This window comes from Drosophila sechellia, chromosome 3L (assembly GCF_004382195.2).
Source record: "Drosophila sechellia strain sech25 chromosome 3L, ASM438219v1, whole genome shotgun sequence".
NCBI classification, from domain to species: domain Eukaryota; kingdom Metazoa; phylum Arthropoda; class Insecta; order Diptera; family Drosophilidae; genus Drosophila; species Drosophila sechellia.
Window position 1 is genome coordinate 19,802,419 of NC_045951.1, and position 27,843 is coordinate 19,830,261.

The window sequence follows — 27,843 nt, forward strand, 5'->3', positions numbered from 1 at the left end:
CCCATTCAGATATTTTCAGATACCAATAAACCTGAGGGTATACCTCATTTTATGGGTTACTTTTTTTAATGAATGATGAATAATGAACACTTCGCGTCGGATTACTTGCAATACCGATCGGCTTTCATTTTACTTCGTCTATCCAGAAGAGTTTCATGCAAAGATCCCAGAGCTTTGGCCTGCTCGAGTTCTTTGACATCGTTCTGATTAATCCGCATCTTCTTGTCCTGGAACTTTTGGAACTTTTTCCTATAAATACGAAAGGTTCGAAATTTGAAATGGGTAACGCGGAATTCAACCTTTTTAAGACCTATAAATAAACTGATTTCCATGTACATCATCAGTTGAACTTACACATAGTTCTTCTCGACTTCGCCCAAGTCTCCCTTTTCTTCCTTAGGCTCCGTATCGATGACCACATCCCTGCTGGCATTACTCCGCACTTTGCAGATCTCATGCTGACCCACCTTCGTTCGCAATGCCACACAGGCATCGTCTTCGGGATCGATAGACATAAAGTGACCGGTTTCAGATAGAAGAGCCATTCGTTGTTCCTTTAATTACCTTGATTAGTTTTATCTTTTCAAGACATTTGTATATAAGTAAGACTTACCTCAAAAACGGGCTCCCACTGCTCCATGCCGCCCACTGCTTCGGAGCGACCCGTGACCATTCCATCCTTTTCAATTTTCAAGTACTTGCCATAGCCAGACTTAAAGGCTACCTTTCGGTCGTTGATGGGAAAGGCCGTGAAAATCTCCTCGGGATCTGGGCCATCGCCAGCGTTGTGGGGTGCTCCCAATGTAAAGAGACTAAAATGTTTATGGACACCCGGTATAATTAAAGTACCAGTGAGCAGGTCTTTTTCACTATTACCCATTGTCCATTGCCTTCAGGTAGCTCCTATCGCCAAACTCTATGGACACAGTACCGGTGATGTCGGACGCTGTCTTTGCTGCCCACCAACCGCCGTGCTCCACTGCATCCTCATCCACCACTACCTTGGCCTTCTTGGAAGATCCAGCCTCATCCTTTTCCTTCTTGCGTTTTTTGCTCTTTCTACACATCGAGAATTTCAATAGATGCTATCGGCAGATGTGTAGGAACTCACTTGTGTTTCTCTCCTTTAAGAACCAATTTCTTAATGCGTGCATGATCGTAGTCTGACATGATCACAAAATACGTAAATTGTTGATATAGTTTTGGTTTACAATACAATAAACAAACATGCGATACAACATCCCAGATGTGTGGGTCTATCGGTTATCGATAACATACCAATAAAATACTGTATTTTTTTTTTTAAATGGTCATTCTATTTATTAAGGTTTCAAAAGGAATCGTTCAGTAATTCCTCTGAACTTAACCTAATGTGTGATAAAGATAAATGAGACCAAGTGGTATCTTAATTATAAAGTACAAAAGAAAATGTAATATGTTATGTTATCCTCCGGATAAGGAGATCCCTGGGGTGTACCCTCTTCAGTCTTCGGAGGGAGATGGGATCAGCTAGGATAGTTGCTAGTTGGTTCGGGTGGGCTATAAGCCTGTCGGCATAACGGCTGCTGTGGAAATTAATCTGATCCCCAAGAAGGGTACATTTAAAAAGTAAGGACTCAAACCATTCATTAACTTATTCAAAAAATTAAAATCAAATTAATTTCTATCTGTAAGAGCTAAGACATTTACATCTTTAATCACATAAATATATTTATTCTTGTAATTCAATACATATTTGCTTACATTAAAGAAAAATAATCACGACTGCTGAATTTGTTAAACTAAACAAAAGTTGTACATTTGCATCTGGTCTTAGATACTTTTATAAATTATTATAGGTTTCAAATAAATATGTGTAAATAATACGTTTTAAATATCTTATAGGAAACATCTTATTTTCATATACTTTGGAAAAAGCGTTGGCATGGTCACGTATAAGCTTGTATATATGAATAAATACAACAAACAAGTAAGTAAATAGGAATGCACAAATATAGAAATCAACTCCATCACATATATCCTTCGACAGAGACATTTTGCCATTGGCCCTGAAATGCAGAGGGTATTTTTAAAATTATTAATTCAACCAACCCAATGTGTAGATTGCTTACCGCAATGCCAAGATTCCATCCTACGCCTGCAGGATTTTCCTTTGTAATTCCGCAGCGCCTGCAGATGATACCATTGAGGGAGATGGCCCATACCTCGGAGCCCACGGACACCGAGCGGAAGCCACAATGCTGATCCGTGTGCGGCGGCACATTGGCGGCATTGGGCAGAAACTGCCAGTGGGAGCCCTCAGGGAAAGTCCTCGAAATCTCCTTACGCACAGCCAAACGTTGCTGGTTGTCCAGCGCCCAAATCCCAGCCCGACCCACGCTTATCGCTTTAAAGGTCACACCCGCGGGCCCCTCCACTTGTTGCCAGGCATCGCCGCAAGGATTCTGCCGGCTGATGCCATACCGGAAGAACACCATGCCGTTGCGCGCCACAGTCCACACCTGACCCGTGGGACCAACGCTGATCCCGACCAGCGGCTGGTCGCTGGTGATGTGCTCCCAGGCATCGCCACGAGGGTTTAAGCTGCATACACCATGCCGGATGAGGACATCACCATTGGAGGCAATCGCCCAGGCAGCCACAGCTGTGTTTCTCTCGCACGAATAGCTGTGATCCACATCTTCATCCAATACCTAGTAGGAAAATGTTCAGAAATCAACCATGTTGAGAATTCAAGTAGAACCATACCTGCAGGGCCGCATCGAGGATTTTGGACTGACTAAGCTCCTGCCATGGTCCGCTGCTACTAAGACGACATCGCTTCATCCATCTTCGTCGACGCACGCAGTCCGTGAGTTTTTTGTGGGCATGGTAGTTGGCGGGGAAGTCGATGGCGTATTGCCAGCCCTCCTTGTCCGCGCCCCCAGGAATGTTGAAGTCTATGGCCCAATCGGAGATCCATTCGCAGTGCGTAGACAGCAGCTTGGTATGCTCCTTGCTCCGCTTCTGCCGCCCAGTAGCATCGCTCCACATGTGCCGATCCGTCGGCAGGCTCTTCGCCGTGAAACCACTGATTGGATTCCAACGCTGATTCTCGTACACATAGTAGGTGTGTGTGTCAATCATTGGGTTAATTTTGCCGGAGCCCTCCAAGCCCTTTAGGAACATTCCTCCCCAGCCTCCGTTGTAAACCCAGCCAGTGTTGTCACAGGATATGCCCCACACCACATCCACGCCGCTGTTGAAAATCCTCTTGATGTGACCGCCCATTTGGCGCCAGTGCATGCGCTCCATTGAGACAATTAGGGAGGGGCAGCGGTAGAGTACATTGAAAAGCTTAATGCGGCCGCTCACATAAAGCCGCGTCACGCTTTCCGGATCGATGCGGTACTTGTAGTCGGTATAAACGGCATTGTTCACAATGATCAAGTAGTGATCTTGCAGAGCCCTGTAAGGATATACACATATTAGGCCATCAATTGCATTTGCTATCTACTATTCCAACCTTATTTTCAACGAAAAAGTTGCTCCCGGAGCAAAGGCCATTTTGTCATTGCGAATCTCGTCCAGCCATTCGGACTCCTTCATCGAGTTGAGCACCGTGGTGCGTTCGTTAAAACGGGGATTAAGGTGAAAAGCAATGACCCGATGCTTCTCCACGCGATGAGGCTGAACTTTTACTGTAGAATGCGACTGCAAGTCGAAGCGAATCTGGTCAGCGTCATCGTACACACAGCCAGATATCTCTAGCTCAGTACCACACGGCATTCTGAAATCAACATATACAGGACATAATTATTAAACAATTAAGCTTTCAGAATAAAATTAAATACGAAGCTTTTGGTAAATTATCCTATTGAATAAATTCAATAATTTGAATTCAAAGAAACTAGATTTATATATTATGTATTTTTCTGTCATTACTATACCTATATAGTTCACAAAACAATCCTGCCACAGAAATTGGAATATAAACATAGACCGATAGGTAAGTTTTTAAGCCCACTTACCCATTGTAAAGAGTATTGTAGTATGGAGTTTCGCAAGTGGAAACATCCATCTTCTCCACGTATCCCCCGCCGGGTTCACTTGTCTGTTGTGCCTTCATGTTGGCGGCATCGAACACAAAGACATCGCCCAACTCGCTGGTTATCCAGATCGCATTGCCAGCCGGTTTTCCCACCAGCGTGTTGATCTGGCTACAGACTGACGACAGGTGGGACAACCAGTCCTCCATTTCCGAGTCACTGGAGAACTGTAGCTTAACAGGCGAGCAGTTCATGGGAAGATGAGGAGCATGAATTGCGATTCGCGGTGCTCCGGCTTCACTGCAGCACTGAACACAGGTGATGTCTGACAACGGAAACTGAATCTTCGTGGCGGCTCCATCCGGACTAAGCACCGTAAAAGTGCCAGAGTCCCCGGATCGCGAGTTTTCACTACTATTTGTGCCAGTGCCACTGCTTACCCACTCAAGTTCGATGATGCAATCCTCAAACTCGCCTCCAGGTCGCTGGTAGCGCGCATCCGCCGATTTGACCCACGAAGAAAGCTCAACTGCCTTCTCGAACTTGGCCACAGTCTGCAGCTTGGCCAGTTTCTCCTGGCGTCGCTGCAACTTGTTAAGAATATCCTTCCGCCAATTGGCATTCACGTCCACTTTACTGTCGCTCGTCTGCTCGTTAAACCAATTGGGCATGTTGCTGGCATCCACAGTCACAGCACCTGGAGCTACGCAGCTCCATAGTATCCCGCATTCTGTCCAAAATTGAGATCCCGTATGGTCGTCATCTTCTCCCAAAAACACATCCGATCCATGGTGCGTAGAGTCCGACTCAAACACGGTCGAGTCGCTCTCTGGATGCGCTTCGGTGCCCACAACGGACCCAACACTTCGTACAGGAGACCAAGCTCTTGGATTCCTCAGCTGGGTCTCAAACTTGCCAGTAACCACCTCCACCACATCCGCTGCGGGAGCACTGGAAGCATGTGATGATTCGCGAAGCGCCGCCGTTCTCTGCTTGTGGCGATCGTTGAGGTTCAGACTTCCTATTGTCGGAGGGGAATCGGCACTGAGTTTCCACCGTTCGTTCTTAAGAAGACCAGGTGGACCGCCATTACTAGAGAAGGAGCCCGTAGAGCTGTTGAGCACAGTTTCTATAACTGCACACGTCTCCACCACACCCTTCTCCTTCTCCTTGGAGTACAAATTGGAGAAGCTCTGGTGCTTTGAGCCTGGCGTTGAACTACTTCCGCCACTTTTACGAGAGACTATGGATAGAGAGCTAGAAGTGCGGCTGATTTGCATGGGACACTGAATTAAACGCCATTTTTTGCCTGTAGGATCGGCCGAGGTTACCCCAGAGCGGTGGTACAAACAACGGTCAGCGGCTCCAACGGCAAAGACCTGCGGAAGAGTATGTTTATATCTAGGATAATTGGGTAGATCTAACGCTGGTTTACCTGATCGTTGGCCGCCACAGAGACCATTGAAATGTTTCCCACCATTTCCACCCAGCCCTTCCCAATGGCCGAATCTTCGCTTATGCCCGCTGCCTCACCCTTGACGCCTCTCCTGAACCAGGCGTGATGATCATTGGTCACACACCACACAGCATCGGTGCCCACGGAAACATGAACAATGCGCAAGCTGCTCGCGGCCACGGGGGTCTTGACATCCAACCACGAGTCTCCGACTAGGTTGTCTCTGGTGACACCAGTACGTACGATAACTCGTCCGTTATAGAGTACCGCCCATACCAATCCTGTGGGCCCAACACTGATCTGCGAGAGTTCACTGCCCGTGGGCGTGGGTACAGCTGTCCAGCGGAGACCCTCGGGCGCCGTTTTGGACACCCCTGTGCGAAACATAGCCCTGCCGTGGGCGGTAATGGCCCAGACACACAAAGTGCCGGCAGGAGCGTTGGGAACGCAAGTGCCACCTATAGCCACGTCTATGAAGGGCTCCTGCGTGGGATCCTTGTGCAGTGGTGCCACTGCGCACCAGCTATTCAAGGCGGCATACCTCCTATACCTCACCCACTTGCGTCGTCGCACATACGAGTTCCATGACTTCTTAGCCGAGTACGTGGCCGGAAAGTCCAGGGCGTACATCCAGCCATCCTCGGGCAGCGGCTGTCCATCGAGCTCTAAGTCCAGGTGCCAGTCGCCGTCCCATTGCCACGCCATCGAGGGCAGTCGGATTTTGTCCACACCACGCTCCACACTGCCATCGGCGGAGGAGTATCTGTACCGATCCGTGGGCAGCAGCGTCTTCGAAAATCCCTCGATGGGCAGCCAGCGCTCGTTCTCGTACGACTCCTCCCGAATCCGAATGGGCACGTCCAGACCGTGGACATGAACGTACACCTGGCGGTCGCCGCCAATGGCCCACAAGAAGTTGGGCACAGCGCAGATCTTCTTGAACTCCAATCCCAGGTAGGGAAGTTCGCGCCACGCTCCGCAGCTGGTGGACAGCGTGTAGACGCGCCCTTCACTGCTGGCGGCGAAGAGGTAGGAGCTCGGCATCCTGAGATCTATTACTAAAGACCAAGAGGCCTCTTTCTGTCTGGCATCGTGTTTACAATCAAATTGGAAAAATTGATTTTTCTGACGAATAGACCTAGACAGGCAGTGATGGTACAACTGTTTTCTGAGTCTTAAGCGATAGTATCGTTGCGGTTGTTGTGTTTCCACTAAAAACAGCTAAAATGCAGATGTTAAATATTTTTATTTTTATATCTTAAAATTTTTGTTTATTACGAAGACCATTTAAAATATTGCATATCAGAAAATGTGTTAACAAAAATGAGTAATAATTAATTCAAAGGAATTGCGACAGCCCTGTAAATTCTATAGTGCGGTTAAATTTCGGGAACCAGGGCTTATCGAATCCAAGACACCGATAGTCCTTGGCCCCCACCAGTGTTAAATGTATCGATACTATAGCGAGTGGATAACCCAGCTCTAATTGACGCCAAGAAATTTTGATTGATTTTGAAAAATATGGTAAAAATTGAACCGTTCTTTCCTCTAACTGCATATGCGGATATCTTTAACTGAGCACACCCAGTTGAAGATCCATATACCGGTCGCAGTTAAAAAGGACAGCCGTGAACTAAGGCCTTCGGCGTGGCGACGTTCGACGCATAAAAGCGAGCACGCGCAGGCCAGACGGTCGGTCGGTCGGTCGTATCAGCTGCTGGCTGTGGCTCCCGGAGGCCGACCACGGACCAATCCCCCGTAATGGCCGTGCTCCCCGGTCCGTAGTCCCGGTATTGCGAACCGAGTCGAGTCCGAGGCCCTTCCAGCAGCCGGTATTTCGTGCTCTGGTGTAGTAAAACATATGTACGCACGCCTACAGAGTACAAACGTTCATCTGGTAGACACACATATATCGACCATATATATACTATAGCCACTATATGTATACCGCGATGTCCTGTGCATCCCGTGAAACCTCTTCGCTGCATCCGCGTATCGGGGGTGGTCGGTCTGCCCGAAAAACTCCCCTAAAAATAGCATACCACCAAGTGATTGAGGCTCCATTTTAACCGGATTCTTTCCTACCCCACAGATAACTACTTGGCAGCTAAAGTAAACTGGTCATATTGGGAAACATTGCGGTAAGTGCAATTCAAACATTTTTGCTAAAAGCGAATGAACTAAGTGTCTGCTATTCACAGCTAAGTTCACATACGACGGACGGAACGGACTGACTCTGGGAACACATCACAATAAGTCATGCCACGGGGAAAACGCCGAGCTGCAGATACTATTAGCAACAACATGGATCATGGTCAACCGAAGAGGGCCCGAACCAGCTACACCAGCATACCCACACAACAGAGCAGCAGGTGAGTGGAGGAAAATAGGAAACAAGAACAAAGGCCCTTCGGTGTTGTATCATCTGTTCCGGGGAAAAGCATCTGGTTTCCGGTGTAGAGATTCCTAGGCAATTGATGCCTGCTAAATTTCGATAGAACGGCCAGATATTACCCACACCTTGCACTGAAGAATTTGTTATTTAATTAGTTGATAGGATCATTATCATGGACATATTCGCATCTTCATGGTTTATATACTTTTCATTAAAAAAAAAACAAATAATGGCATTCCTGTAAACTGAAAATTAGTCACTTGTTCTATTCATAGATTCAAAGTAATCATCATATTATTCACCCGTATTGTGTTATATCCAAATATTTTCTTTTCCAAGTTATAAATATTATTGGGTGTTTTTCTTATCCAAGAATCATGTTATCTCTTCATTAATCAAAATCTGTGGCAAAATTAAAAGTCATTCGATAGCAAAAATGGTTAGTCACTGCCGATATTCCAAAAAAAAAGGTTTTTTTAGCTGAGTATAGATACTATTTAAGAATTTATTTAACACAGTCCAATCATTAGCTCCATCCAAAATTGTAATTTAATTTATAAAATTAAGTTACCAATCGATTCCATCGATGCGTGTGGAGCCAATAGGAAAATGGTCCATTAAAATCCCATGTTTTTCAGCAGGCATCAGTATTTATTTTCACTTTAATTAAACTCATTAATACTAATTATAAATAAAAGCAGTGGAAGTTCCTATATCCTTCCCACCATACATATCTTCTGGTATTTCAATTGGCTTTTTAATGGATTAAGAGAAGGAATGTTTAATAGGCGGTGCAGGAGATTTCGTTTAACAATGTGTCATTAAAAAAAGATATTCGGATATAGATGCATCGCTAGAATCGCTGAAATATGAGTATAAGATTTGATATGCCGTACACGATACAGACTTTGGTCTTTCACTTAGATTCGTTTGCCTGGTAAATAATAGGTTCTTCGATTAATAATGATATATATTAACATTTAATAATCATATATGGTGCGCTATTATTTTATACATTAACAATATGGAAGACATTTGCATTTCTCATATATGTATCTTTAGTTGAGTTCGATAACCTCGTAAATGTTAATCTCTGTGTCTGTCGGGACAACTCTTAATTTTACAAAATAGGACTACAGGATTGCAATAGATCCAACAAACGTGGGGATATGTGTAGACAACGATATGATCAAATAGTTGAACAAAAACGAACGCTTCACTTGAATCTTGGGCCTCTCACTCCGCTCCGCTCACTCCATGGAACCGTACTGAACCTTCTTGATTTTGAAGTACCTGTAAAGAATGGACCTTTAGAGTGGCCTGCAAGGCACTATGGCTTACAATGCTCACCTCCAACCGCCGTATCCGGATATGGTCAGTAGCACGGCAATCGCCAGTGCAGTTCCCACGGCCAGGGGGGCCGTCTCGTCGCGATAGGATCCTGTGGCGCTGCAGTGGAAGGACGGGCCCCACTTGCCGCTGTCCTTGAACATGAAGCTCTGCATGTGCATGTCGCGCAGATACAGCTTGGCTATATGGCCCGACAGGTCGCCGGAATCGTGCGGGGCGTACATGATCACAGTCTGCTCCTTGTCGCAGACATAGGACTTGCCCACCGGCGTGGGGAAGTACATCGGCGTCTGGGCGGGCGAGGTCAGCCTCACGTCCAGGTTGGGACGATCGGGGTGCTCGAACAGCCAGTTGGAGGACGAGTAGGTCAGTTCGAACAGGTTGATATACCAACCCTCGCCGCCGGACGACTGTGGGTCAAAGTTCAAATATTACTCAATATCCAATAGCCTTTAACAACCTCTGACCTTAACACTACCTATTTCCGTTGGTGGTGGGAAGTTTCCACCTTGCTACCCATATAGTTTTGCTCTTGTACTTGCTAGTGTGTAATTGCCTATAATGTATTCTCAATGCTCGAACTTGACTAGGCAGCAGTAGGTTTTAATTGTATCGCCTATTTATCTATGCCCTTTCATTCATTCTACTTATTGATTATTTTGTTACTGAATTTTTTATGGTAAAGTTACTGCATTCGCTACACCTATACAATTATTATTAGCTAAACAATTGGCCTAATCTTTATGGGCTGAGGAGACCCGCAAGCAAGTGAAACCTTCCCCATCACTAGTTAATTAACCCACGCACCTTTTTAAATGTCATGGACAGCCGGAAACCCTTAAAGTCCATGGTGAGAATTTCCATGTTGGACTCGACGCACTCGCCACTCAGCTGGGGATCATCCGGCATGTACAAATCGGCCTCCACATCCTCGTTCAGCTTGTTCCGGTACTTAATGCTGATTAGTCCGTCCACCTGCATCAGGATGCAGGTGATGCCGTTGGTGGCATTGAAACGATACAGCGAGGCGGTGGCATCGTGGTTCATGGAGGAGGCCTGCAAAAGATAAACGGATTAGCTGGGACGGGGAGCCAGTAACTCGCTGACATGGGGATTACCGATGGCGACTTGGTTGTGTACTTGCTGACCCGCGGCGTCTTCGTTGTGAAGGCACTCAGCTGCAGTCCCTGGGCGGCGGTCACTAAAAGGAGTGGAAACAAAGGCTACACCAATTGTCGTCCAGCTAGCTTGTTCATTTTTCAGTCAGTGTGTCACAAAACCGTCCTCGACAGTATCGATTTTCGGGGATTCCACCACCTACGACGAATGGCACACATCCCCTGCCCCAAATGTCTCTACTACTCACTGAAAAGTGCTAGCAGCGCTGAGTAAATCAGTGTCACGTTGAGGCAGTTGCCCAATCCTTTGTCCCTGGGTAAGGACTGCCTAAGACCGGACAGTTTCATCATCTTTAGCAAATCCTTGTGCAATCTGTGGGCAATTCCAATGACGATTTTACGCTGCAGTCTCCGCTCGACACAACTACGACGTGTTTCCTCTTTCGGGTCCTGCGCACAACTGCGGCCCAAATAGAATCGCACGGTCCTGCCGTCTCCTCGAATCCACCCAATCCCGCACCCACATCCACACTTTTCCAGCCCGCTCTCCCCGCTCCATCCTGCGATGGCACTTCACTCTCGCTTTTCGCCTGCGCAGTTGGTGGACGCTGGAGGAAATGTGCATTTGTATATATGTTTGTGTGCAGTCAAAGAAAAATGTTATAAAATATTTTCATGACCACTTTATAACATTTTAGGTTACGAGAAAAAATAATATAAAATAAAATTAAGGTGGTTTTTCTGTAATAAAAATTTGAATATTTGTATATAAATATATTAGAATATATATATGTATATAAAATCTTTATTAAATATTCACTTTGTGAAAGATGTATATATGTAGTAGTAGGCTATATTTTTTAAGAAATGTGTAACAGGTAAAGCATATAACGTATATACATATATCCTATATCAGAATCACTAGCCGAGTCGATCTAGCCTTGTCCGTTCGTCCGTATGAAAAAATCAATGTGCCAAAAAAATATGTAGACCTTAAACGCCCATAAATTATAAATACAATAAATGTAATTGCCAGCAGGTGGCGCTAGTGAGAAATTTCAGAAATATTTATTTCATTTTTTCTTATTATCAAGCTAAAAAAAACAGCTGTTGAAAAAAAATACAAGTGACGAACACACCTTCAAAGTACAAAAATTCTGATACCAAATTTTGTAACGAAAAATAATTTTGCACTTACTTTGAAAATATCTTTTGAACGTAGCATCTGATTTCAAAAAAAAATCGGTATCAATCCATGCGCATTTTTAACACCTGCTACCTATCCACTTTTGACATTTTCCGTTTCCTTGTTTATATATATTATATTAATATAATTATTATGCTACATTAGTGGACTAATGAAATGTTTTCCAATAACATGGCTAGAATGATATGTCTATTTCCTCGCAACTATAAACATTTATTGAAACTCAAAACTTCCAGCCTATCGCAAGTCAACAAATAACAAAGTGTTACGCCACTACTTAGTTTATAATATAAGTACATATTAGTAATGCGTAAGTTTATAGAAATGCAATCGTTGACAGCTTTATTCAGCAATCATTGGTAATTCACAGCCATCGGTTTTTCCAATTCGATTTGTCACATCTGTTTGGGCATTATGTTCTTTGCTATCCTGTGCGCCGCTGCTCTTGGCAATGGCCTCGTCTCTGCTCTGCCATGTTTACTATCGCTATTTTTAGGGGCCCATTCTCAAAGACAAACCCCAGAGGAGAGGCAAGTCGAATAGAATAGAATAAACAAAAGAGGCCACACGGCATTAGCGACAGATTCGATTCGATTCGATTAAAACTCTGGTCTATACGTGGTGAAGGCTATTTCCATGCAATTCGGATGGCAGAGTGTGTGAATTTGATTGAATCATTGAACGACATCCAATTGCTCAAGTCAAAAACCTGTTGTTTCTATCCACAGACGCCATATCAGATCGGAAGATGGCTTCAATCAAAAGCGTTGCATGGCATGGTTCCAGGAATACACAACACCAGATGAACCGGAGACATTGGGTGAGTTGGATGACACTGCAGTGTTTGGTGTTATTGGAATTTGTGTAATATAAACATATCGGCAATCGCTCAGACATACCGAATTCTAGGTATATAAAGAAATTGCTTATTTATTTATTATTGGCCCTTCGAAATACTTATGTAACAAATTGATTCTTCAGGTCCCGATGGCATGGAGAAGTTCTGCGAGGATATCGGCGTGGAGCCCGAGAATATTGTGATGCTGGTGCTGGCCTACAAAATGGGCGCCACCCAGATGGGCTTCTTCAGCCAGCAGGAGTGGCTAAAGGGGCTCACAGAACTCGACTGCGATTCGGCAGCGAAAATGGTTGTGAAACTGGACTATCTGCGCAGCATACTCAACGATCCCAACTCCTTTAAAAGCATCTACAGATACGCCTACGACTTTGCCAAGGTCAGTAATCCCTTTGAATAAACAATGAGTTTCGTTTAATAAGGCTCTGGATATTCCGCAGGACTCGGACCAACGGTGTATGGATATACTCACTGCCAAAGCCATGCTTCAACTTCTTTTGGGCAAACATTGGCCTCTGTATCCACAGTTCGCACAGTTTCTGGAGCAATCAAAGTACAAGGCGATCAACAAAGATCAGTGGTGTAATATTCTCGAGTTCTCGCGCACCATTAGCATTGATCTATCAAACTACGATATTGACGGAGCTTGTAAGTAATACAAAGGAGCTAACTAAACTAAACTGAACTATGTATTTCGCAACCGTATTGAAAAAGCTGATAAATAAGTTAAAATAAGATCTTGAATCGGAGCATTTAGTTACCTCCATCTTTTTGCAGGGCCCGTCATGCTGGATGAGTTTGTGGAATGGCTGCGCCTGCAGCGGAGCCAGGTCACCTCCACAACTGGATCTAGCTGAGAAAAGCTGTATCGAGTCGCCTATTTCTAGTTCAACTTTGGGAGCTCAGTGCAGAGAGAAGTTCGCGGAGACGGAGTCGGAGATGGGATGCGATGCGATGGGATGGGAATGCTGATAAGATGATCAGCGAACATTTAAGACATAACCACAGGACACTCACTGACACCCACATCCACACTCAGATCCACCAGACACTTCTTCGGCCTAAAACACAGAAGCACACACTCACACACACGGAAACACAAGGCATTTTGGAGAGACTGCGTACACTGGCAAAGCAACCAACTATGAAACTAAACTATTGATAATATATTTAATGTAATAATTTATGTATTAACGACGACACTAAGAACTAAAACCACAATTCTCTACTTATAAGCCCTCATTCGCAAACAAAAACAAAACATTAAAAATCAGAACAGCAACAAGAGCCAAAACGGGGCAGCTTGTAAAGAGTAATCCCAGAGAACGAAACGATGGCAATAACCAAGAGACCCCGAATAGACCTAATCTAGAACATACAATCCTCCAACCCAAGCGACTCCTTCGAGATATCAGCAAGCATAGTCAAAATCTAAACGGAAATCTACACCAATAGTGGGGTATTCGTAGTCGTTATTAAATCAATGTAGAAAAACAAAAACTGGGGATTATTTAATAAAATTATTAAGTAAAGTTGTGGTGCACATTATATTTGCTATTTACTTGGTGAAAGGTTTTCATATTTACAAAATTAATTGAAAATTTTAAATTTAAACATAGAAGGCTCTGAAATATCTGTTTCTAATCATTTCTTTTTAATACAGATCTGCATCGAAACCTGCAATTACAAGTTGCAGTATTTTTACAGTATAACGTTGACTGTTGACTCAATTTATTATTTCAAAAATGAAACGTTAGTTATTGTAGACTTTCCAATCAATAGCGGCTGAACACGGCGTTGTGCAGAGCAATCTAAAAAAATACTGCACTCAAATCGAACGAAGTAAACGCCACTAAATAAATTCAAATAGGTAACGGCCATAGAAATCGTTGTTCAACACTCAACAAAATACCGCAATATATACCAGAAGGTGTGCGATAGCCGGCGAAACGGGCACACCAATTCCGCTGACGCTTCTCGTCCAATTCATTTCAGCATTTAAAAAATCGAACGGTTTCGGCGCGTTCTCCGCTTTGTGCTTGGTTTTTGTGCATTCGATGGGCAAAACCGAGATTTGATCGCCGCTTCTCTTGTCAACCGTGTGGATCTGATCTCCGTTTCCGAGGCACTTTCAGCCGATCGTCGGTGGAATTACAGGCTCAAAACGAGGAGCATCGCCGCAAAACTCCAGGCGAACGCCAGTGCAAAAGAGGCAGTCCGTAGTAAAGAAGAAAGGAGAGCAAGATGGCCGCGAAGCCCGAGGATAAGAGCACGGATATTCCGGATCGCCTCGTCGACATCAACCAGCGGAAAACCTACAAGCGCATGCGGTTCTTCGGCAAGGTGAGTCCGGATGCGGATCTGCAGATGCCCGGGATCAGATGAGTCGAAGGGATCACACCTTTACCTACACGCACACATGCACGCACCCGCATACACACACATCAATTTCCACAATCCCGGTTTTCGTTCCGTTTTCCTTGCTGATGAGCATTCCCTTGCTGTTTTTGTAGCTCTCTCCTTGAAGAGCAGGAGAGAAAAAGAGAGCCTGTGTGTGGGAATGCTTGTGCGAGCCTGTGTATGTGTGTGTTCATGCATTTAGCAGCCTGTTCAGTTTTTTTTTTTTTTGGCGCGGCTTCTTCGAATTTATATAGACAAGAACAGGAACTGTTGCAACTTAGTTAAACCAACAATTCCTTCGTTGTTCTATTGACATATAAATATTTTCCTAGTAGGGGTTCCACAGGTTGGAGCAAAGGTACTAAACATGTGATTCTTAAATATAAAATACTAATTTCATCTTGCAAACCAATATGGATAATATGAATATGCTTGTAATCAATACATCAATACGTTTATTAAACGCCATTTGCTTGAAAATAATTATATGCACAGATTTATCGTAAGAAACTGTTTAAAGCCACAATCTGTTTTTAATACAGTATAAGGTTATGTTTTTGTATAATGTTTTTAAATACACAATTAAAATACATATATGTATGCTTTATGCAGGGCGGGTTTGCAAAATGTTACGAGATCATCGATGTGGAAACCGACGACGTCTTCGCCGGCAAGATAGTGTCCAAGAAGCTGATGATCAAACACAATCAGAAGGAGAAGACCGCCCAGGAGATAACAATTCACCGCAGCCTTAACCATCCGAACATTGTCAAGTTTCACAACTACTTTGAAGACTCGCAGAATATCTACATTGTGCTGGAGCTGTGCAAGAAAAGAGTGAGTTTAATAGAACATCTCTGCAATGTGCCACCATGACACTTATCTCTCCGACTTACAGTCCATGATGGAGCTGCACAAACGTAGGAAAAGCATTACGGAGTTTGAGTGCCGCTACTACATTTACCAGATAATCCAGGGCGTTAAGTACTTGCACGATAACCGCATTATCCATCGAGATCTGAAGCTGGGCAATCTCTTCCTCAACGATTTGTTGCACGTGAAGATCGGCGACTTTGGGTTGGCCACGCGCATTGAGTACGAGGGCGAGCGAAAGAAGACCTTGTGCGGCACCCCCAACTATATAGCCCCGGAGATCCTCACCAAGAAGGGCCACTCCTTCGAGGTGGACATCTGGTCGATTGGCTGCGTCATGTACACACTGCTTGTGGGCCAGCCGCCGTTCGAAACCAAGACTCTGAAGGATACCTACTCGAAGATCAAGAAGTGCGAGTACCGCGTGCCCAGCTACTTAAGGAAACCGGCGGCGGATATGGTCATCGCCATGCTGCAGCCAAATCCGGAGAGCCGCCCGGCAATCGGTCAGCTGCTGAACTTTGAGTTCCTCAAGGGCTCAAAGGTGCCCATGTTCTTGCCCAGCTCTTGTTTGACAATGGCGCCGCGTATCGGCAGCAACGACACCATCGAGGATTCGATGCACCGCAAGCCGCTGATGGAGATGAACGGCATCAGGCCCGACGACACCCGTCTGGAGTCGACCTTCCTCAAGGCCAATCTGCACGACGCCATTACCGCGTCAGCGCAGGTGTGCCGCCACAGCGAGGACTATCGCAGCGATATCGAGAGCCTGTACCAGCAGCTCACCAATCTTATCAACGGAAAGGTAATTACCTTTTGCTCTATATTAAATAATATAAGACTCTTATACCTCTTCACTTCTTTAGCCGCGCATACTGCAAGGCAATCTGGGCGACGAGAACACAGATCCTGCAGCGCAGCCGCTCTTCTGGATATCCAAGTGGGTTGACTACAGCGACAAGTACGGATTTGGTTACCAGCTGTGCGACGAGGGTATCGGCGTGATGTTCAACGACACCACAAAGCTGATCCTGCTGCCGAATCAGATCAACGTGCACTTCATCGACAAGGATGGCAAGGAGACGTACATGACCACCACGGATTACTGCAAGTCGCTTGACAAGAAGATGAAGCTGCTGTCGTACTTCAAACGCTACATGATCGAGCACCTGGTGAAGGCAGGTGCCAACAATGTAAACATTGAGAGCGATCAGATCTCGCGTATGCCCCATTTACACTCCTGGTTCCGTACAACATGTGCCGTAGTTATGCATTTGACCAACGGCTCTGTGCAGGTTTGTATTATTGTGCAGCATCAGCATTTATATAAGGTACTAATGAACTATATATCCTTCCTAGCTGAACTTCTCAGATCACATGAAGCTCATCCTCTGCCCGCGCATGAGTGCTATAACCTATATGGACCAGGAGAAGAACTTCCGCACCTACCGATTCTCGACCATTGTGGAGAACGGCGTGTCTAAAGACTTGTACCAGAAGATCCGATATGCCCAGGAGAAACTTAGGAAAATGCTGGAGAAGATGTTCACTTAAGCGTAGCCACCCAACTATTATTATAAGGCCGAATGCTAGTTTAACGTAATTCACAAATGCCCTGGCCAACTTCATTTATAGCCCCGAAAGTATCCTCTCCCATGATCATCTAAAATTGTAGTTCCTGTTTAAATTGATTTGTTCGATGTTTATAGAATTTATTTGTTTTTGCCCCTTCACCTTCATATCGAAAATACTGCTTAAGTCATATTCATCGTCAGTGTTGGGCCTCCCCTCAAAAGAATTTTTATATATCTGTTTAATGGTTTTCGTACACGATCCGATCACTTAATGCATTTTAAAGAGATCAAATTAAATGTTTAAACTAAGCAAACGTGTTTCGAAACGCCTGTACTCACCGAGATGACTGATAACACAATTTTAATGCTGGATACATTATAAACCCAATAGTGTAATATGCGTTTGCAGTGCTCTATAGCGACATTTTAAATAATGATTAAGTTACAAACTGCTGCAAAGCGTTTAAATGCTTTGCGGTACAAGTATATTCAACTTTGGCCAGAAATACATGTAGCTATAGGATACAATTTATAAATGCTTTGAACAAGAAGCGAATATATATATAATTTAATAAAATATCTAAAAATGATTTTATGCAACATTTAGGGCACCTGCCAGCCAGACTGTATTTTTCGGAAAAATATGACGCATTCAGAAAGCTGATAAGGATTTTGAACGAACGAACCGTTACAGCCCTTGCATTTATCAACACTGGCAAGAGCTATTTGAGAATGCTGTAAGATGGTAACACTGACACCACATCTGCGGCCACACCAAGTCAGCATATTGATTTTATTTTCTCGAAAAAAGATCCCAATACGTACACACACTCGCTGAAAAGCCGAACAACTCTTAAACTTAGATGCAATTAGTGCCGAGGCGGACATAAATCCTCGACATGGGTGACAACGAACAGAAGGCGCTCCAGCTGATGGCCGAGGCGGAGAAGAAGTTGACCCAGCAGAAGGGCTTTCTGGGATCGCTGTTCGGGTGCGTATCAAATCAAAGAACTATCGCGATTTCTATGGGAGTGGGGATATGGAGCTGTGTCTGCTCTAGCCTAGCATCTCCATAACCCCACAGGCTCCAGGTACTGAGCCATATGCCATGTAGCACTGGAATCTGTAATACCATTCCACTATGCTATTACTTTGTGTTTATGTATATACCCACACACCATAATACGTATACGCAGTTGTGGACTCTGTGCCTCCACCCAGAAACCAAATAGCGCAAAAGTGCGACTTACACAGATAATAGGTTTCAGATATGAACTACAAAAAGTGTGCAAAATATTGATAAGCCATCCATAATACAAAATATATGTATGCACAATACAGGTTTCGATGAATCATAGTGCACAAAAGTTTAGCAATCGTGTAAAATAAAAAACAAAGAAATTATATATGCAAGCAGAAATAAATCTTTTTTTTTACCCGTTGGAACTGTAATTCGCACTTGGAAACTTCCTCAGTTCGCTGAAAAACTTAGTTGTTTTGAAAAATCTAAATTTTTAAAGTATTTTTTATAATTGCACAGCATCTAGAAACAAATCAAAGTTTAAGCAATTTGATGTCCTGAAGGTTTTAAAAAATCACCTACGTATATGCATATATATATGATAATATAAAATTTTCATTAGTTAATGCTCTTTTTTAATCCCTTGGATATACATTAAGGCTTATCACTTATCGATATCTACTATTACAGAGGGTCCAACAAGGTGGAGGACGCCATCGAGTGCTACCAGCGGGCGGGCAACATGTTCAAGATGTCCAAGAACTGGACAAAGGCTGGCGAGTGCTTCTGCGAGGCGGCAACTCTCCACGCGCGGGCTGGAAGTCGGCACGATGCCGGAACCTGCTACGTAGACGCCTCCAACTGCTACAAGAAGGTGGACGTGGAGAGCGCCGTCAACTGCCTGATGAAGTCCATCGACATCTACACGGATATGGGCCGCTTCACGATGGCTGCCAAACATCACCAAAGCATAGCCGAGATGTACGAGAGTGATCCCACTAGTCTGGTAGGTTCCCGTGTGCACCTCTATGCTAATTACATATTAATGGGCGATTTCCCTTTCAGGCCAAGTCTATTCAGCACTACGAGCAGGCGGCTGATTACTTCAAGGGTGAAGAGTCGGTCAGTTCGGCCAACAAGTGCATGCTGAAAGTGGCCCAGTACGCCGCCCAACTGGAGGATTACGAGAAAGCAATATCCATATACGAGCAGGTGGCCGCCTCCTCGCTGGAGAGCTCTCTGCTCAAGTACAGTGCCAAGGAGTACTTCTTCAGGGCCGCTCTATGCCACCTCAGCGTGGATCTCCTGAACGCCCAGCATGCCATCGAAAAGTATGCGCAGCAGTACCCAGCATTCCAGGACTCCAGGGAGTTCAAGCTCATCAAGGTGGGTATCGGTTAGCTTAAGTTTCCTCTTTGGTTTTCGTAGCTCTTACATATTATTATAGATATTAGAAAGCCTTTACTTTAACACACTTTCGAATTACAGGTGTTGTGCGAGCATCTAGAGGAACAGAACATCGAGGGATTCACAGAGGCCGTCAAGGATTACGACAGCATCTCGCGGTTGGATCAGTGGTACACCACCATCTTGCTGCGGATCAAGAAGGCTGCGGACGAGGATCCCGACCTGCGATAAACGAAATCAATTAAATTTTCTGATAAAATCGCGTACACATTTATTAAATGCTTTATTCGGTTCGGATATTAATCTACCTATACATATATAACTAAAAGAAAATTATTAAACGTGTTGCATTGCTTAACCTGAAAGCACCCAAACGACGGTCAGCTGGAACGCGTGAATTAAACCTATTGAATAGTCCATATACCCGTATTCTATAGTTTAATTTAACGTTTGTGCAACGAATGAAGAAGGCAGCAGATGCCGATGCTCACATTGCGCTACCACGTGCTATTCAAAAAGAAAACTTTATTATTTCCAATGTGGCGTGATTAGAGGTGTTAGTTATGTTTGCCTGTTTTTGCGTTACTCTTGTTATTTGTGTAAGTAGCCAATCAATCAGTGAGTTAGCTGATTTTTCATTTGGATGCGTAAAATACCCTATAGAAATCCGTATCCACTACTATAATAAATTGATAACTTCATTCTATGTGTGTAATGTGTTAGATAATTTGAGATTAACTAAAGAGTCCCTGGTAGCGAAAATGAACTTCAAACCAATTATAATTCCATTTAGTGCACTGAAATAAAATGAAACCTACAGTTTAGATTGTACGCATATACACAACCTACGAATAAAATATATGTCCACATAAACATTTACGATTACCCCGATAAATATCCAAAAAAGAGTACACGGAATTCTAATAAATACTTGAGGGTCACGTTTATAGAAAATTCCATCTCGCAAAATTTTAACGATGTTTAGTAGATCAACTACCTATAAACATGTACGAGCGAATTATAATCCAATAAATAATATTACGACGGAGCTACGAAGATTACGCGGTCGCTGAGGCCGAAGCAAGAATAAATAAATCAATTTATTGAATGAATATCTCCAGGAAACACACACAACACCACTGAAACCCGCCCCAACACGTTTAATTAATAATACTGCAAAGGTCCTGGTGATGCCTCTATGCAAGCATTACCACGGATATTTCCAATTCAAATACTTTAATAAAGTTAACGCTTGGATTAATCCTCTCATCCTGTCTTCGTGTCCATCGATGTTTCCCAAACTGGTGCCTAGCATATATTCCAGTCTAGCCACATTCATTGTCTTTCTACTATATCAATAGTTTGCACCTGTCACTTGGAAAAAAATATATTTTACCTTGGAGTTTGAGTTGTTTGAGTACAATTGTTGTTTATTGCACTGGCTTATGATAACTACAGCCTCAAACTTGCACTCACGTAAACTTACTGGTATTGAAAACATCCATTTTTATGATTATAAAGCTCATATATGATATCATCTTAACCATCCCATCCACGAACTTACAATATCGCATATACATTTGAATACATCTAGTTACCCTTAAAACATCTTGGATTCACAGTTTCACATCTAAAGGTGAGTTACTGGAGTTACCCCGGCATTTCAAGCAGCCTAACCAACGGATTAGCTGCAACTCATAGTAGTGATTCCACCTGATTTCCATTTCGCGAATGAGGCTCCATCGTCAAGAGCGGCAGACAAAGGTCTGCCAATATCAACACCGCGTTCTCTCGCTGCGGCTCTCGCATCTGAATCCGAGTCTGAACTGATTTGGAGTCGGGTGTGGGACGATGGCCATATCTGTACGGTGCTGAATGGTCGATGGAGCAGTCTCTCAGTCACTCAGCTGATGCTCGTGCGTTAGGTTGACATTGCTTGTGGGGAGTTGTGTGGACGTGTGGGTTCCATCTGGCATCGAGTTCTTGGCAAAACCGAAAACCACCAGTAGCTGGGTCCACAAATTGAAATCAATATATAGAATTATATAAGCGGCAAACCCATACGCGAACACCCCACCCACCTATACGTATAGTCTCCTGGCGAGCGTGTGTTTGTGTAAATAATATCTGTGGAATTCCCCCCAGTGCATTCCGGTTTTCGAAAAACACCGAACGACAACAATGTATAGAGACATATAGATGAACGTCGCTTTGTCGACATCGAAAAACCCCAAAATACATCAATAAAAGGTTTAAAAGCCTCTCAATAATTGATGCACACCCACATGGTTACGCAAAAGTGTGATTCATTTGTGTGCACAATTATTAATAATTTAATTTAATTTAATTTTAAAAGCCCTGCCTGATAAGCGAAGCTTGAGCCAATTCTTCAAAATGGGTAAAATCGCAGGTAAGCTCCGTGGCCAATTAATTATGGAATATTTCCCAGTGACTGGGATGTTGTTTTCGAGGCAATCAGTAAACTGATTTAAAATTGACAAGTACTCGTGTGTGCACAGCAAACACATATTATGTACATATATACATTTCGTATTACGTACAAACACATGAGGTCGTCAATGGATCATCGCTATCAATTGGAAAATGCTATTTTTACGCATCTCGGAATATTATACATAGTACTCACGCGAGTGCCTTTGAATCTCATTAGATTTGATTAGACCGAAAATAGTTATACCGGATTTTCAGGCAGTTTTTCAAAATCGATTTGAATCGAAGACAATTGGCTAACTATATGGCTTAAACTTACACCCCAAAAGGATGTAAGGATGTAACAAGGAGGTGGGATTTTTTAATACGGAAAACAGTTCATCTGGAGGTATACCGTTAAAATGATTAGTTAACGCAAAAATTATAAAATTATCCATCTTCAAAGCACTTTAAATTGATGTTGCTATAAAATAATACAGTCATTTTAGTGCGGCTTTTTACATCACGATCTATGTTCTAATGTACATCTTAATCCAGATTGCTTGATGCTATGGATTCCACTACTCTTGGGAGCCATCTTCCTGTGCTCGGCGGTTCCTCAAAACAACCAAGCGCCCCTGCAGCTTTCAGTGGGCAATCCCCTTACCGCATTCACAGCTCCCACGGCTTTTCAAAGTGGCGTCAGCCATATCCAGTCCATGAGAAGCAACTTCGACACGGATGTCCTGGTCAGCATTTCGCAGGGGGTCCAGGACTTCGCCCTCGATCTTCTGCAGCGCATATCCGTCGAAGTGGAGAAGACCAACAAGGATTTCATGATATCGCCCTTCTCCGTCTGGTCACTCCTGGTGCTCCTCTACGAGGGATCCGAGGGAGAGACGCACAACCAGTTGAAAAAAAGCCTGCGGATCAATGTCGAGGACGAAAAGCTTCGGGGCGCCTACAAGGTGTGGAGCTCATTTCTGAAGTGAGTTTATAGCATGTAAATGAATTGCATATTTATGGATCGCGGTGACCACCTTCCCTCTTCTAAGCATCACCACTTCCACCATCGAAGTAGCCACCCTGCAGGCCATATACACCGGCAAGGGGTATCCCATCAAGAACAACTACCGCGATGCTATTCAGAACTACAATGTGCAGCCGATGGAAGTGGACTTCTATAGCCCGGATTCGGTGATCCAGATCAACGAGGACACAAATCGCACGACCCGCGGTCTTATTCCTTATACCATTCTGCCACAGGATGTATATGGAGCGAAGATGTTTCTGCTCTCGTCTCTGTACTTCAAGGGCCAATGGAAGGTGGGAAATGAAATATATCCACCAGCAAATCCTTCGATATATCCTTTTCGCTTGCAGTTTCCCTTCAACAAAACGCTGACAAGAGAGGAACCCTTCTTCAGCGAGAGCGGCGAGGTCATCGGAAAGATTCCCATGATGGTGCAGGAAGCGAACTTCGCCTACGTCTCAAACGTAGAGGGCTTGGATGGCTATGTGCTGGAGCTGCCCTACGGCACCCAGGACCGTCTGGCGATGATCGTGGTGCTGCCCAAGCGCGGATTCAAGCTAAATGACGTAGCCAATAATCTGAAGGCCTTGGGATTGAGGCCCATCCTGCAGCGACTGGCGGCATTCAGGAGCAGGGCCTCCGAGGACAACGAAGTGGAGGTCATGATGCCCAAGTTTGTGACTGCCACAGATTTCACTCTTAAGGGAGTCCTCATCCAGGTGCGAGAACTTCTAAATCCAATCTGGAAATACATTTGTAAATAACTTCTAATTCTAGATGGGCATTCGCGATCTGTTCGACGAGAATACCGCCAACCTGAACCGAATGTCGTCCGGCTTGTTTGCCAAGCTGGTCGTCCACTCAACCAAGATCATTGTGGACGAGCAGGGAACCACGGCGGGAGCCGTCACGGAGGCAGCGCTGGCCAACAAGGCCACACCGCCCAAGTTCCTGCTCAACCGGCCCTTCCAGTATATGATCGTAGAGAAGGCAACCGGACTACTCCTCTTCGCCGGACAAGTGCGGAATCCCAAGGCGGCCTAAGAATCCACCGACTCACAGTTTACTCACATACCACAATAAATACGTTACGTTAAGACAAAAGAGTGAATTTTATTACGGATCCTTGCATAAATCAGGCGTAACGACGTCCTTATGGGACTTCTGTACTACTGTGCCAGCCCAAAAGATTCCTCTCGCGTCACGGCCAGGAACTAAAATCAAGTAAGCAGCACAATGGGGAAGTCTCACTGTACCGCTTTACTTTCGTCACATGTAAAAGTTGTTAACGTCTACTAATTAAAGAATATAAAAGATGTTAATCTACGCGACGATCTCGGTATTACTGATGCCAAGCTTCCTACATCAGCGCCCTCTTGCGGATTTGAAAATCATTGAAAATACGCGTAGTACAGCTGGAAAACTGCTGTAATCAACACGACAGGGCACTGTTAAATTAGCAGCTGCTAATTAGTTGAATGGTCTAAACAACTTTGGGAAAGTTTGGTGTGGATATTTTGATTGTGGATAAGGCAACTAATAAAATAAAAAAAAATCGTTCTTCTTCAGAAATATGGCCACATTTTACCGGCTTGTGGTCGCTACAGTGGGCGTGACATACATACAAACATTACTGGAATATAATAATATAATATAATATATATTATATATAATATAATATATCGTTTTGACCAATCCCTGGATTTTTCAACAAGACAATGCTTCTATTCAAAATTGTCGAGTAGCAAAGTCTTTCATTTCGAGCTAAGACGTTAATATCATGACCTGTCCACCATATTCTCCAGATCGCAACGCTATTGAAAAAGTTAGGGGCTGGCTAATACGGAAGGCGTACGAAGTGCTTGGAGCGAGATTTCCTTGAGCTACATAGAATCCTTGTACCAGTCTAAGAAGGACCGCATTTTTTAACTGTTACTAACAAAACTCTTTGCTGAACAATTTTTTTTCTATTTAAAAAAAAAAAGAAATAGTAATGCCGAATAATATTGTAAGTTAAAATTCAAATAATTTTCTTATAACAATTAAAAAGCCAAAGTGCGTCCATTCTAATGACCAAGAAAAATTAGACCTGTATTGAGTAGTTCTAAAAATATGTTCGAAAACACAAGTTTGTTAAATATGTATAATCATTTGAATATTATATTTAAATATCATTAAATAAGACATTTTTTTGCATATCAACTTCTTTTCTATCGTCACTTTATAAATATATATGAAGCAAAGTTGAACGTGTGTCTAACCTATTACCAACAAAGTATATACTTTATTTTACATACTCTTGAAAAAATCGACGAGTAACTAAAATAAAAATAGAGACTACATGGCTTAGAATATTGAACTGCACAAATTAAGGAAAATAAATCATATAAATACAGTTTTTCGTTAATAAGAAACCAGTTTTGAGTAGCGTTCGAGTGCACAAAGAGGTAAGAAAAGCTAATGAGATTTTTTTCCTTGAGCTTAAATATTTCTTATTGGTCTAGCCAATTAAATTTGTTTGACAATATGAAGCTCGGATTTCTGGGGCTTTTTGGCATGGTGCTCAGTTTGCGGGGCTATCAATGTATAGTTCGTGAACAAACGAAAAGTCCATTTCTAAAAACGACGGAAGGAAGAACGCAATTTGCCATCAAAATGCTGCAAATCGAATCCACGCATATAAAGCAGGAAAACTTTGCAATGTCGCCATTTTCCACGTGGTCACTCATGCTCCTGTTTTTCGAGGCAGCGAATGTGGGAAAGTATGCCTACAACGAGCTGCGTGATGTCCTGGATCTCTCTTGGGAATATCCAAAACTGCGCAGGTGGTACGAGGCTGCCCGTGTTAATCATCAGTAAGTACCATATTACTCAGAAACTACATCTATAAGAATATAGGACATGATATAGTTCACATATTTTCTTTGGCGTTTTCTTTAAATTCTAGTTTCGATTCGGAAAACACAAAATTGTTTTCGCTGCGTTACGCTTACTACGACGATGATAAAGATATAACATTCGTGGAAGGATTCAATAGTACAGTTCTTAGTGGAGAAGGAAATGTGGTCCTTAAGGAGGGCCAGCCAAGGGCTGTAAAGTTCACCGAGGGGGCGAGTGAAATAATCAACGCCGACATCGCCAAAGCCTCTCATGGGAAAATCTTAGGTTCCTATAGCCGTAGCACGTTCAATAGAACAGACACGATTCTGGGGCTTACTGTTAGCTACTTTAAGGCCAAGTGGGAGGTAAGATCCAGAGCAGGGTCCATCCTCGCTTGCAATGTATTTAATATATCTGATATCTTGACTTCAGTATCCATTCGATAAGTCCCAGACGAAAGTGGAGCAGTTTTACGACTCCAGCGGCAAGCCGGCAGGTAAGGTGGATATGATGGTGCAAACGGGGAAGTTTGCCTACATCAGAAGTATAAGGCGTCTGGATGCGGATTTCCTGATGCTACCTTTTGGGGAACATGAGCTAGTAATGATCGTCATACTGCCGAAGCCATCCCACAGCGTTAGCCAGGTGCTCAACCAATTCAAAAGCTACGGACTGCAGTCCATCCTTGACAAGCTCGGGGCCTCCAAGAATGAAACTGATGTAGAAGTCAAGCTTCCCAAGTTCGATACGCTATCCGTACTTCCACTCGTGGGTCCATTATTCGAGGTACGTAGAAGTCTCTAATAAATGCCAAGCTTTCGTCATATTGAACACCTTCAAAAGGCTGGACTAACGGAGCTGAACAACGAGTTCGCAGATCTAGAGCGAATGGTGATTGCCGACGGTTTCAGAGGAACGTACCTCTCCCACTACGACCAATTCGCTCGGATCGTCGTAGATGAAGAGGGTTTGCCTGATGCTGTTCCGCAGAAATCTTCTGGAGCAGATAACAAGTTCAAGTTCCATATGAACAGGCCGTTTGCATACTTTGTCTTACAAAAATCATTCAAATTGCTCCTTCACTCCGGAGTCTTCCAGAAAGGTGAGGTCCAGTAATGAAGATAAGCAGAAAATACATTCCTTTTTTCTATGACAAATCACTTTAAACACTTTTATGTTGTTCGTATATAATATACAAGTTCGAAATTCAAAGGCGGGTTAGCGATAAGAGCAAGCCTTAATTTACATCTGTTGTTTATCTTTGCTGGCCTTGCTAGAAATGATGGGATGCGTTTTCTGCAGCTCACCCTTGGTGCCACGCAGGATCTTCACCAGGTTTCCAATAGACTTTTCCCTTGTGTAAAGAGCATGCTGGCGAGCACTGCCAGCGCAAATGTACTCCCCATCACCGGAGAAGCAGCACTTTTTCCAGGTGGTTCTGGATGGAATTGATATTGGTCAATCAAATGGTTATAAAGGGTTCGTTGCACATCATACTTATTGACCAAGTCTTGTAGCTTTTGTATGGGTTCCGGTTCGCCGTCTTTGCCTAGAGTGATTATTTCTTTTGAGTCGTAAACACGAATAACTCGATCTGAGGTGTTGATAAGAAATGCGCTGAAACATAAATTTGTTACGTTATGAAATCCCAATTACTTATGAGTACCCACTCTCCACGCCTCGCAAACTCGATGCTTTTTAAGCCAGAAGACGATGGACCACATTGTCCTGTCATCGCAAAAGGCAGGAGTCGGGATCATAGATCGGGACCTGACCACGGCTCTCCAGAACGAGGGCGTAGCTTCTGAACTC

General features: G+C 43.7%; 9 protein-coding genes across 11 annotated transcripts; 5 read left to right on the forward strand and 4 right to left on the reverse strand.

Moving 5' to 3' along the window:
* Window positions 1-4: 4 nt before the first annotated feature.
* On the reverse strand, window positions 5-1,251 carry LOC6616269 (protein FRG1 homolog). Its single transcript, XM_002040597.2, has 5 exons — window positions 1,112-1,251; window positions 877-1,059; window positions 614-812; window positions 355-554; window positions 5-249 (listed from the first exon to the last, which is right to left on the reverse strand). Exons 1-5 carry the CDS (start codon window positions 1,168-1,170, stop codon window positions 102-104), a joined length of 789 nt encoding a protein of 262 aa, XP_002040633.1. The 5' UTR covers window positions 1,171-1,251; the 3' UTR covers window positions 5-101.
* Window positions 1,252-1,692: 441 nt separating this feature from the next.
* LOC6616270 (tectonin beta-propeller repeat-containing protein) lies at window positions 1,693-6,631 on the reverse strand. The gene is made up of 6 exons (XM_002040598.2): window positions 5,464-6,631; window positions 4,011-5,407; window positions 3,506-3,769; window positions 2,749-3,448; window positions 2,112-2,693; window positions 1,693-2,048 (listed from the first exon to the last, which is right to left on the reverse strand). The coding sequence occupies exons 1-6, from the start codon at window positions 6,526-6,528 to the stop codon at window positions 2,010-2,012; spliced, it is 4,047 nt and encodes a 1,348-aa protein (XP_002040634.1). The 5' UTR covers window positions 6,529-6,631; the 3' UTR covers window positions 1,693-2,009.
* Window positions 6,632-6,927: 296 nt separating this feature from the next.
* On the forward strand, window positions 6,928-13,942 carry LOC6616271 (DCN1-like protein 4). 3 transcript variants are annotated; one of them, XM_002040599.2, is made up of 7 exons: window positions 6,928-7,008; window positions 7,577-7,625; window positions 7,686-7,856; window positions 12,283-12,374; window positions 12,536-12,789; window positions 12,851-13,058; window positions 13,188-13,942. In XM_002040599.2, the coding sequence occupies exons 3-7, from the start codon at window positions 7,744-7,746 to the stop codon at window positions 13,265-13,267; spliced, it is 747 nt and encodes a 248-aa protein (XP_002040635.1). In that variant the 5' UTR covers window positions 6,928-7,008; window positions 7,577-7,625; window positions 7,686-7,743; the 3' UTR covers window positions 13,268-13,942. The 3 variants fall into 3 exon arrangements, with proteins under 3 accessions (XP_002040635.1, XP_032574903.1, XP_032574904.1); XM_032719012.1 differs by lacking the exon at window positions 6,928-7,008 and adding an exon at window positions 7,329-7,347; XM_032719013.1 differs by lacking the exons at window positions 6,928-7,008; window positions 7,577-7,625; window positions 7,686-7,856 and adding an exon at window positions 12,112-12,209.
* On the reverse strand, window positions 8,837-10,819 carry LOC6616272 (lysosome-associated membrane glycoprotein 5). The gene is made up of 5 exons (XM_002040600.2): window positions 10,596-10,819; window positions 10,348-10,430; window positions 10,037-10,285; window positions 9,230-9,639; window positions 8,837-9,172 (listed from the first exon to the last, which is right to left on the reverse strand). The coding sequence occupies exons 1-5, from the start codon at window positions 10,696-10,698 to the stop codon at window positions 9,130-9,132; spliced, it is 888 nt and encodes a 295-aa protein (XP_002040636.1). The 5' UTR covers window positions 10,699-10,819; the 3' UTR covers window positions 8,837-9,129.
* Window positions 13,943-14,654: 712 nt separating the features above from the next.
* On the forward strand, window positions 14,655-17,569 carry LOC6616273 (serine/threonine-protein kinase polo). Its single transcript, XM_002040601.2, has 5 exons — window positions 14,655-14,753; window positions 15,423-15,647; window positions 15,709-16,491; window positions 16,553-16,981; window positions 17,046-17,569. The coding sequence occupies exons 1-5, from the start codon at window positions 14,655-14,657 to the stop codon at window positions 17,238-17,240; spliced, it is 1,731 nt and encodes a 576-aa protein (XP_002040637.1). The 3' UTR covers window positions 17,241-17,569.
* A 440-nt stretch (window positions 17,570-18,009) lies between these two features.
* On the forward strand, window positions 18,010-20,957 carry LOC6616274 (alpha-soluble NSF attachment protein). The gene is made up of 4 exons (XM_002040602.2): window positions 18,010-18,251; window positions 18,972-19,287; window positions 19,347-19,667; window positions 19,770-20,957. Exons 1-4 carry the CDS (start codon window positions 18,160-18,162, stop codon window positions 19,917-19,919), a joined length of 879 nt encoding a protein of 292 aa, XP_002040638.1. The 5' UTR covers window positions 18,010-18,159; the 3' UTR covers window positions 19,920-20,957.
* Window positions 20,958-21,580: 623 nt separating this feature from the next.
* Window positions 21,581-24,255, forward strand: LOC6616275 (serine protease inhibitor 77Ba). The gene is made up of 5 exons (XM_002040603.2): window positions 21,581-22,098; window positions 22,677-23,106; window positions 23,174-23,444; window positions 23,502-23,870; window positions 23,929-24,255. The coding sequence occupies exons 1-5, from the start codon at window positions 22,083-22,085 to the stop codon at window positions 24,193-24,195; spliced, it is 1,353 nt and encodes a 450-aa protein (XP_002040639.1). The 5' UTR covers window positions 21,581-22,082; the 3' UTR covers window positions 24,196-24,255.
* Window positions 24,256-24,345: 90 nt separating this feature from the next.
* LOC6616276 (serine protease inhibitor 77Ba) lies at window positions 24,346-27,276 on the forward strand. The gene is made up of 5 exons (XM_002040604.2): window positions 24,346-25,598; window positions 25,656-26,006; window positions 26,099-26,396; window positions 26,464-26,817; window positions 26,875-27,276. Exons 2-5 carry the CDS (start codon window positions 25,678-25,680, stop codon window positions 27,145-27,147), a joined length of 1,254 nt encoding a protein of 417 aa, XP_002040640.2. The 5' UTR covers window positions 24,346-25,598; window positions 25,656-25,677; the 3' UTR covers window positions 27,148-27,276.
* Window positions 27,272-27,805, reverse strand: LOC116801149 (retinoblastoma-binding protein 5 homolog). Its single transcript, XM_032719014.1, has 3 exons — window positions 27,702-27,805; window positions 27,529-27,648; window positions 27,272-27,469 (listed from the first exon to the last, which is right to left on the reverse strand). The coding sequence occupies exons 1-3, from the start codon at window positions 27,764-27,766 to the stop codon at window positions 27,274-27,276; spliced, it is 381 nt and encodes a 126-aa protein (XP_032574905.1). The 5' UTR covers window positions 27,767-27,805; the 3' UTR covers window positions 27,272-27,273.
* Window positions 27,806-27,843: the final 38 nt, after the last annotated feature.

What these genes read in the sequence shown, in the direction of transcription:
- LOC116801149 (XM_032719014.1), bottom strand. Translation starts at nt 27,766, where the DNA reads ATGACAGGACAATGTGGTCCATCGTCTTCTGGCTTAAAAAGCATCGAG. An exon ending in GAGTTTGCGAGGCGTGGAGA is followed by an intron (nt 27,649 to 27,701) that starts GTGGGTACTCAT and finishes TTTATGTTTCAG; the next exon opens with CGCATTTCTTATCAACACCT. An exon ending in CTACAAGACTTGGTCAATAA is followed by an intron (nt 27,470 to 27,528) that starts GTATGATGTGCA and finishes AATTCCATCCAG; the next exon opens with AACCACCTGGAAAAAGTGCT.
- LOC6616270 (XM_002040598.2), bottom strand. Translation starts at nt 6,528, where the DNA reads ATGCCGAGCTCCTACCTCTTCGCCGCCAGCAGTGAAGGGCGCGTCTAC. An exon ending in ACTTTTTCGTTGAAAATAAG is followed by an intron (nt 3,449 to 3,505) that starts GTTGGAATAGTA and finishes ATATCCTTACAG; the next exon opens with GGCTCTGCAAGATCACTACT. An exon ending in TCCTCGATGCGGCCCTGCAG is followed by an intron (nt 2,694 to 2,748) that starts GTATGGTTCTAC and finishes TTTTCCTACTAG; the next exon opens with GTATTGGATGAAGATGTGGA.
- LOC6616272 (XM_002040600.2), bottom strand. Translation starts at nt 10,698, where the DNA reads ATGATGAAACTGTCCGGTCTTAGGCAGTCCTTACCCAGGGACAAAGGA. An exon ending in ACACAACCAAGTCGCCATCG is followed by an intron (nt 10,286 to 10,347) that starts GTAATCCCCATG and finishes TATCTTTTGCAG; the next exon opens with GCCTCCTCCATGAACCACGA. An exon ending in TCCGGATACGGCGGTTGGAG is followed by an intron (nt 9,173 to 9,229) that starts GTGAGCATTGTA and finishes CATTCTTTACAG; the next exon opens with GTACTTCAAAATCAAGAAGG.
- LOC6616275 (XM_002040603.2), top strand. An exon ending in ACTTCAAGGGCCAATGGAAG is followed by an intron (nt 23,445 to 23,501) that starts GTGGGAAATGAA and finishes TTTCGCTTGCAG; the next exon opens with TTTCCCTTCAACAAAACGCT. An exon ending in TTAAGGGAGTCCTCATCCAG is followed by an intron (nt 23,871 to 23,928) that starts GTGCGAGAACTT and finishes TTCTAATTCTAG; the next exon opens with ATGGGCATTCGCGATCTGTT.
- LOC6616274 (XM_002040602.2), top strand. Translation starts at nt 18,160, where the DNA reads ATGGGTGACAACGAACAGAAGGCGCTCCAGCTGATGGCCGAGGCGGAG. An exon ending in AGAGTGATCCCACTAGTCTG is followed by an intron (nt 19,288 to 19,346) that starts GTAGGTTCCCGT and finishes TTTCCCTTTCAG; the next exon opens with GCCAAGTCTATTCAGCACTA. An exon ending in GGGAGTTCAAGCTCATCAAG is followed by an intron (nt 19,668 to 19,769) that starts GTGGGTATCGGT and finishes TTCGAATTACAG; the next exon opens with GTGTTGTGCGAGCATCTAGA.
- LOC6616276 (XM_002040604.2), top strand. Translation starts at nt 25,678, where the DNA reads ATGAAGCTCGGATTTCTGGGGCTTTTTGGCATGGTGCTCAGTTTGCGG. An exon ending in GCTGCCCGTGTTAATCATCA is followed by an intron (nt 26,007 to 26,098) that starts GTAAGTACCATA and finishes TTTAAATTCTAG; the next exon opens with TTTCGATTCGGAAAACACAA. An exon ending in TCGTGGGTCCATTATTCGAG is followed by an intron (nt 26,818 to 26,874) that starts GTACGTAGAAGT and finishes CACCTTCAAAAG; the next exon opens with GCTGGACTAACGGAGCTGAA.
- LOC6616269 (XM_002040597.2), bottom strand. Translation starts at nt 1,170, where the DNA reads ATGTCAGACTACGATCATGCACGCATTAAGAAATTGGTTCTTAAAGGA. An exon ending in CTTAAAGGAGAGAAACACAA is followed by an intron (nt 1,060 to 1,111) that starts GTGAGTTCCTAC and finishes CTCGATGTGTAG; the next exon opens with AAAGAGCAAAAAACGCAAGA. An exon ending in GAAGTCGAGAAGAACTATGT is followed by an intron (nt 250 to 354) that starts GTAAGTTCAACT and finishes TCGTATTTATAG; the next exon opens with GAAAAAGTTCCAAAAGTTCC.
- LOC6616271 (XM_002040599.2), top strand. Translation starts at nt 7,744, where the DNA reads ATGCCACGGGGAAAACGCCGAGCTGCAGATACTATTAGCAACAACATG. An exon ending in ACGCCTACGACTTTGCCAAG is followed by an intron (nt 12,790 to 12,850) that starts GTCAGTAATCCC and finishes GATATTCCGCAG; the next exon opens with GACTCGGACCAACGGTGTAT. An exon ending in CTACGATATTGACGGAGCTT is followed by an intron (nt 13,059 to 13,187) that starts GTAAGTAATACA and finishes ATCTTTTTGCAG; the next exon opens with GGCCCGTCATGCTGGATGAG.
- LOC6616273 (XM_002040601.2), top strand. Translation starts at nt 14,655, where the DNA reads ATGGCCGCGAAGCCCGAGGATAAGAGCACGGATATTCCGGATCGCCTC. An exon ending in GCATGCGGTTCTTCGGCAAG is followed by an intron (nt 14,754 to 15,422) that starts GTGAGTCCGGAT and finishes TGCTTTATGCAG; the next exon opens with GGCGGGTTTGCAAAATGTTA. An exon ending in TGACCAACGGCTCTGTGCAG is followed by an intron (nt 16,982 to 17,045) that starts GTTTGTATTATT and finishes TATCCTTCCTAG; the next exon opens with CTGAACTTCTCAGATCACAT.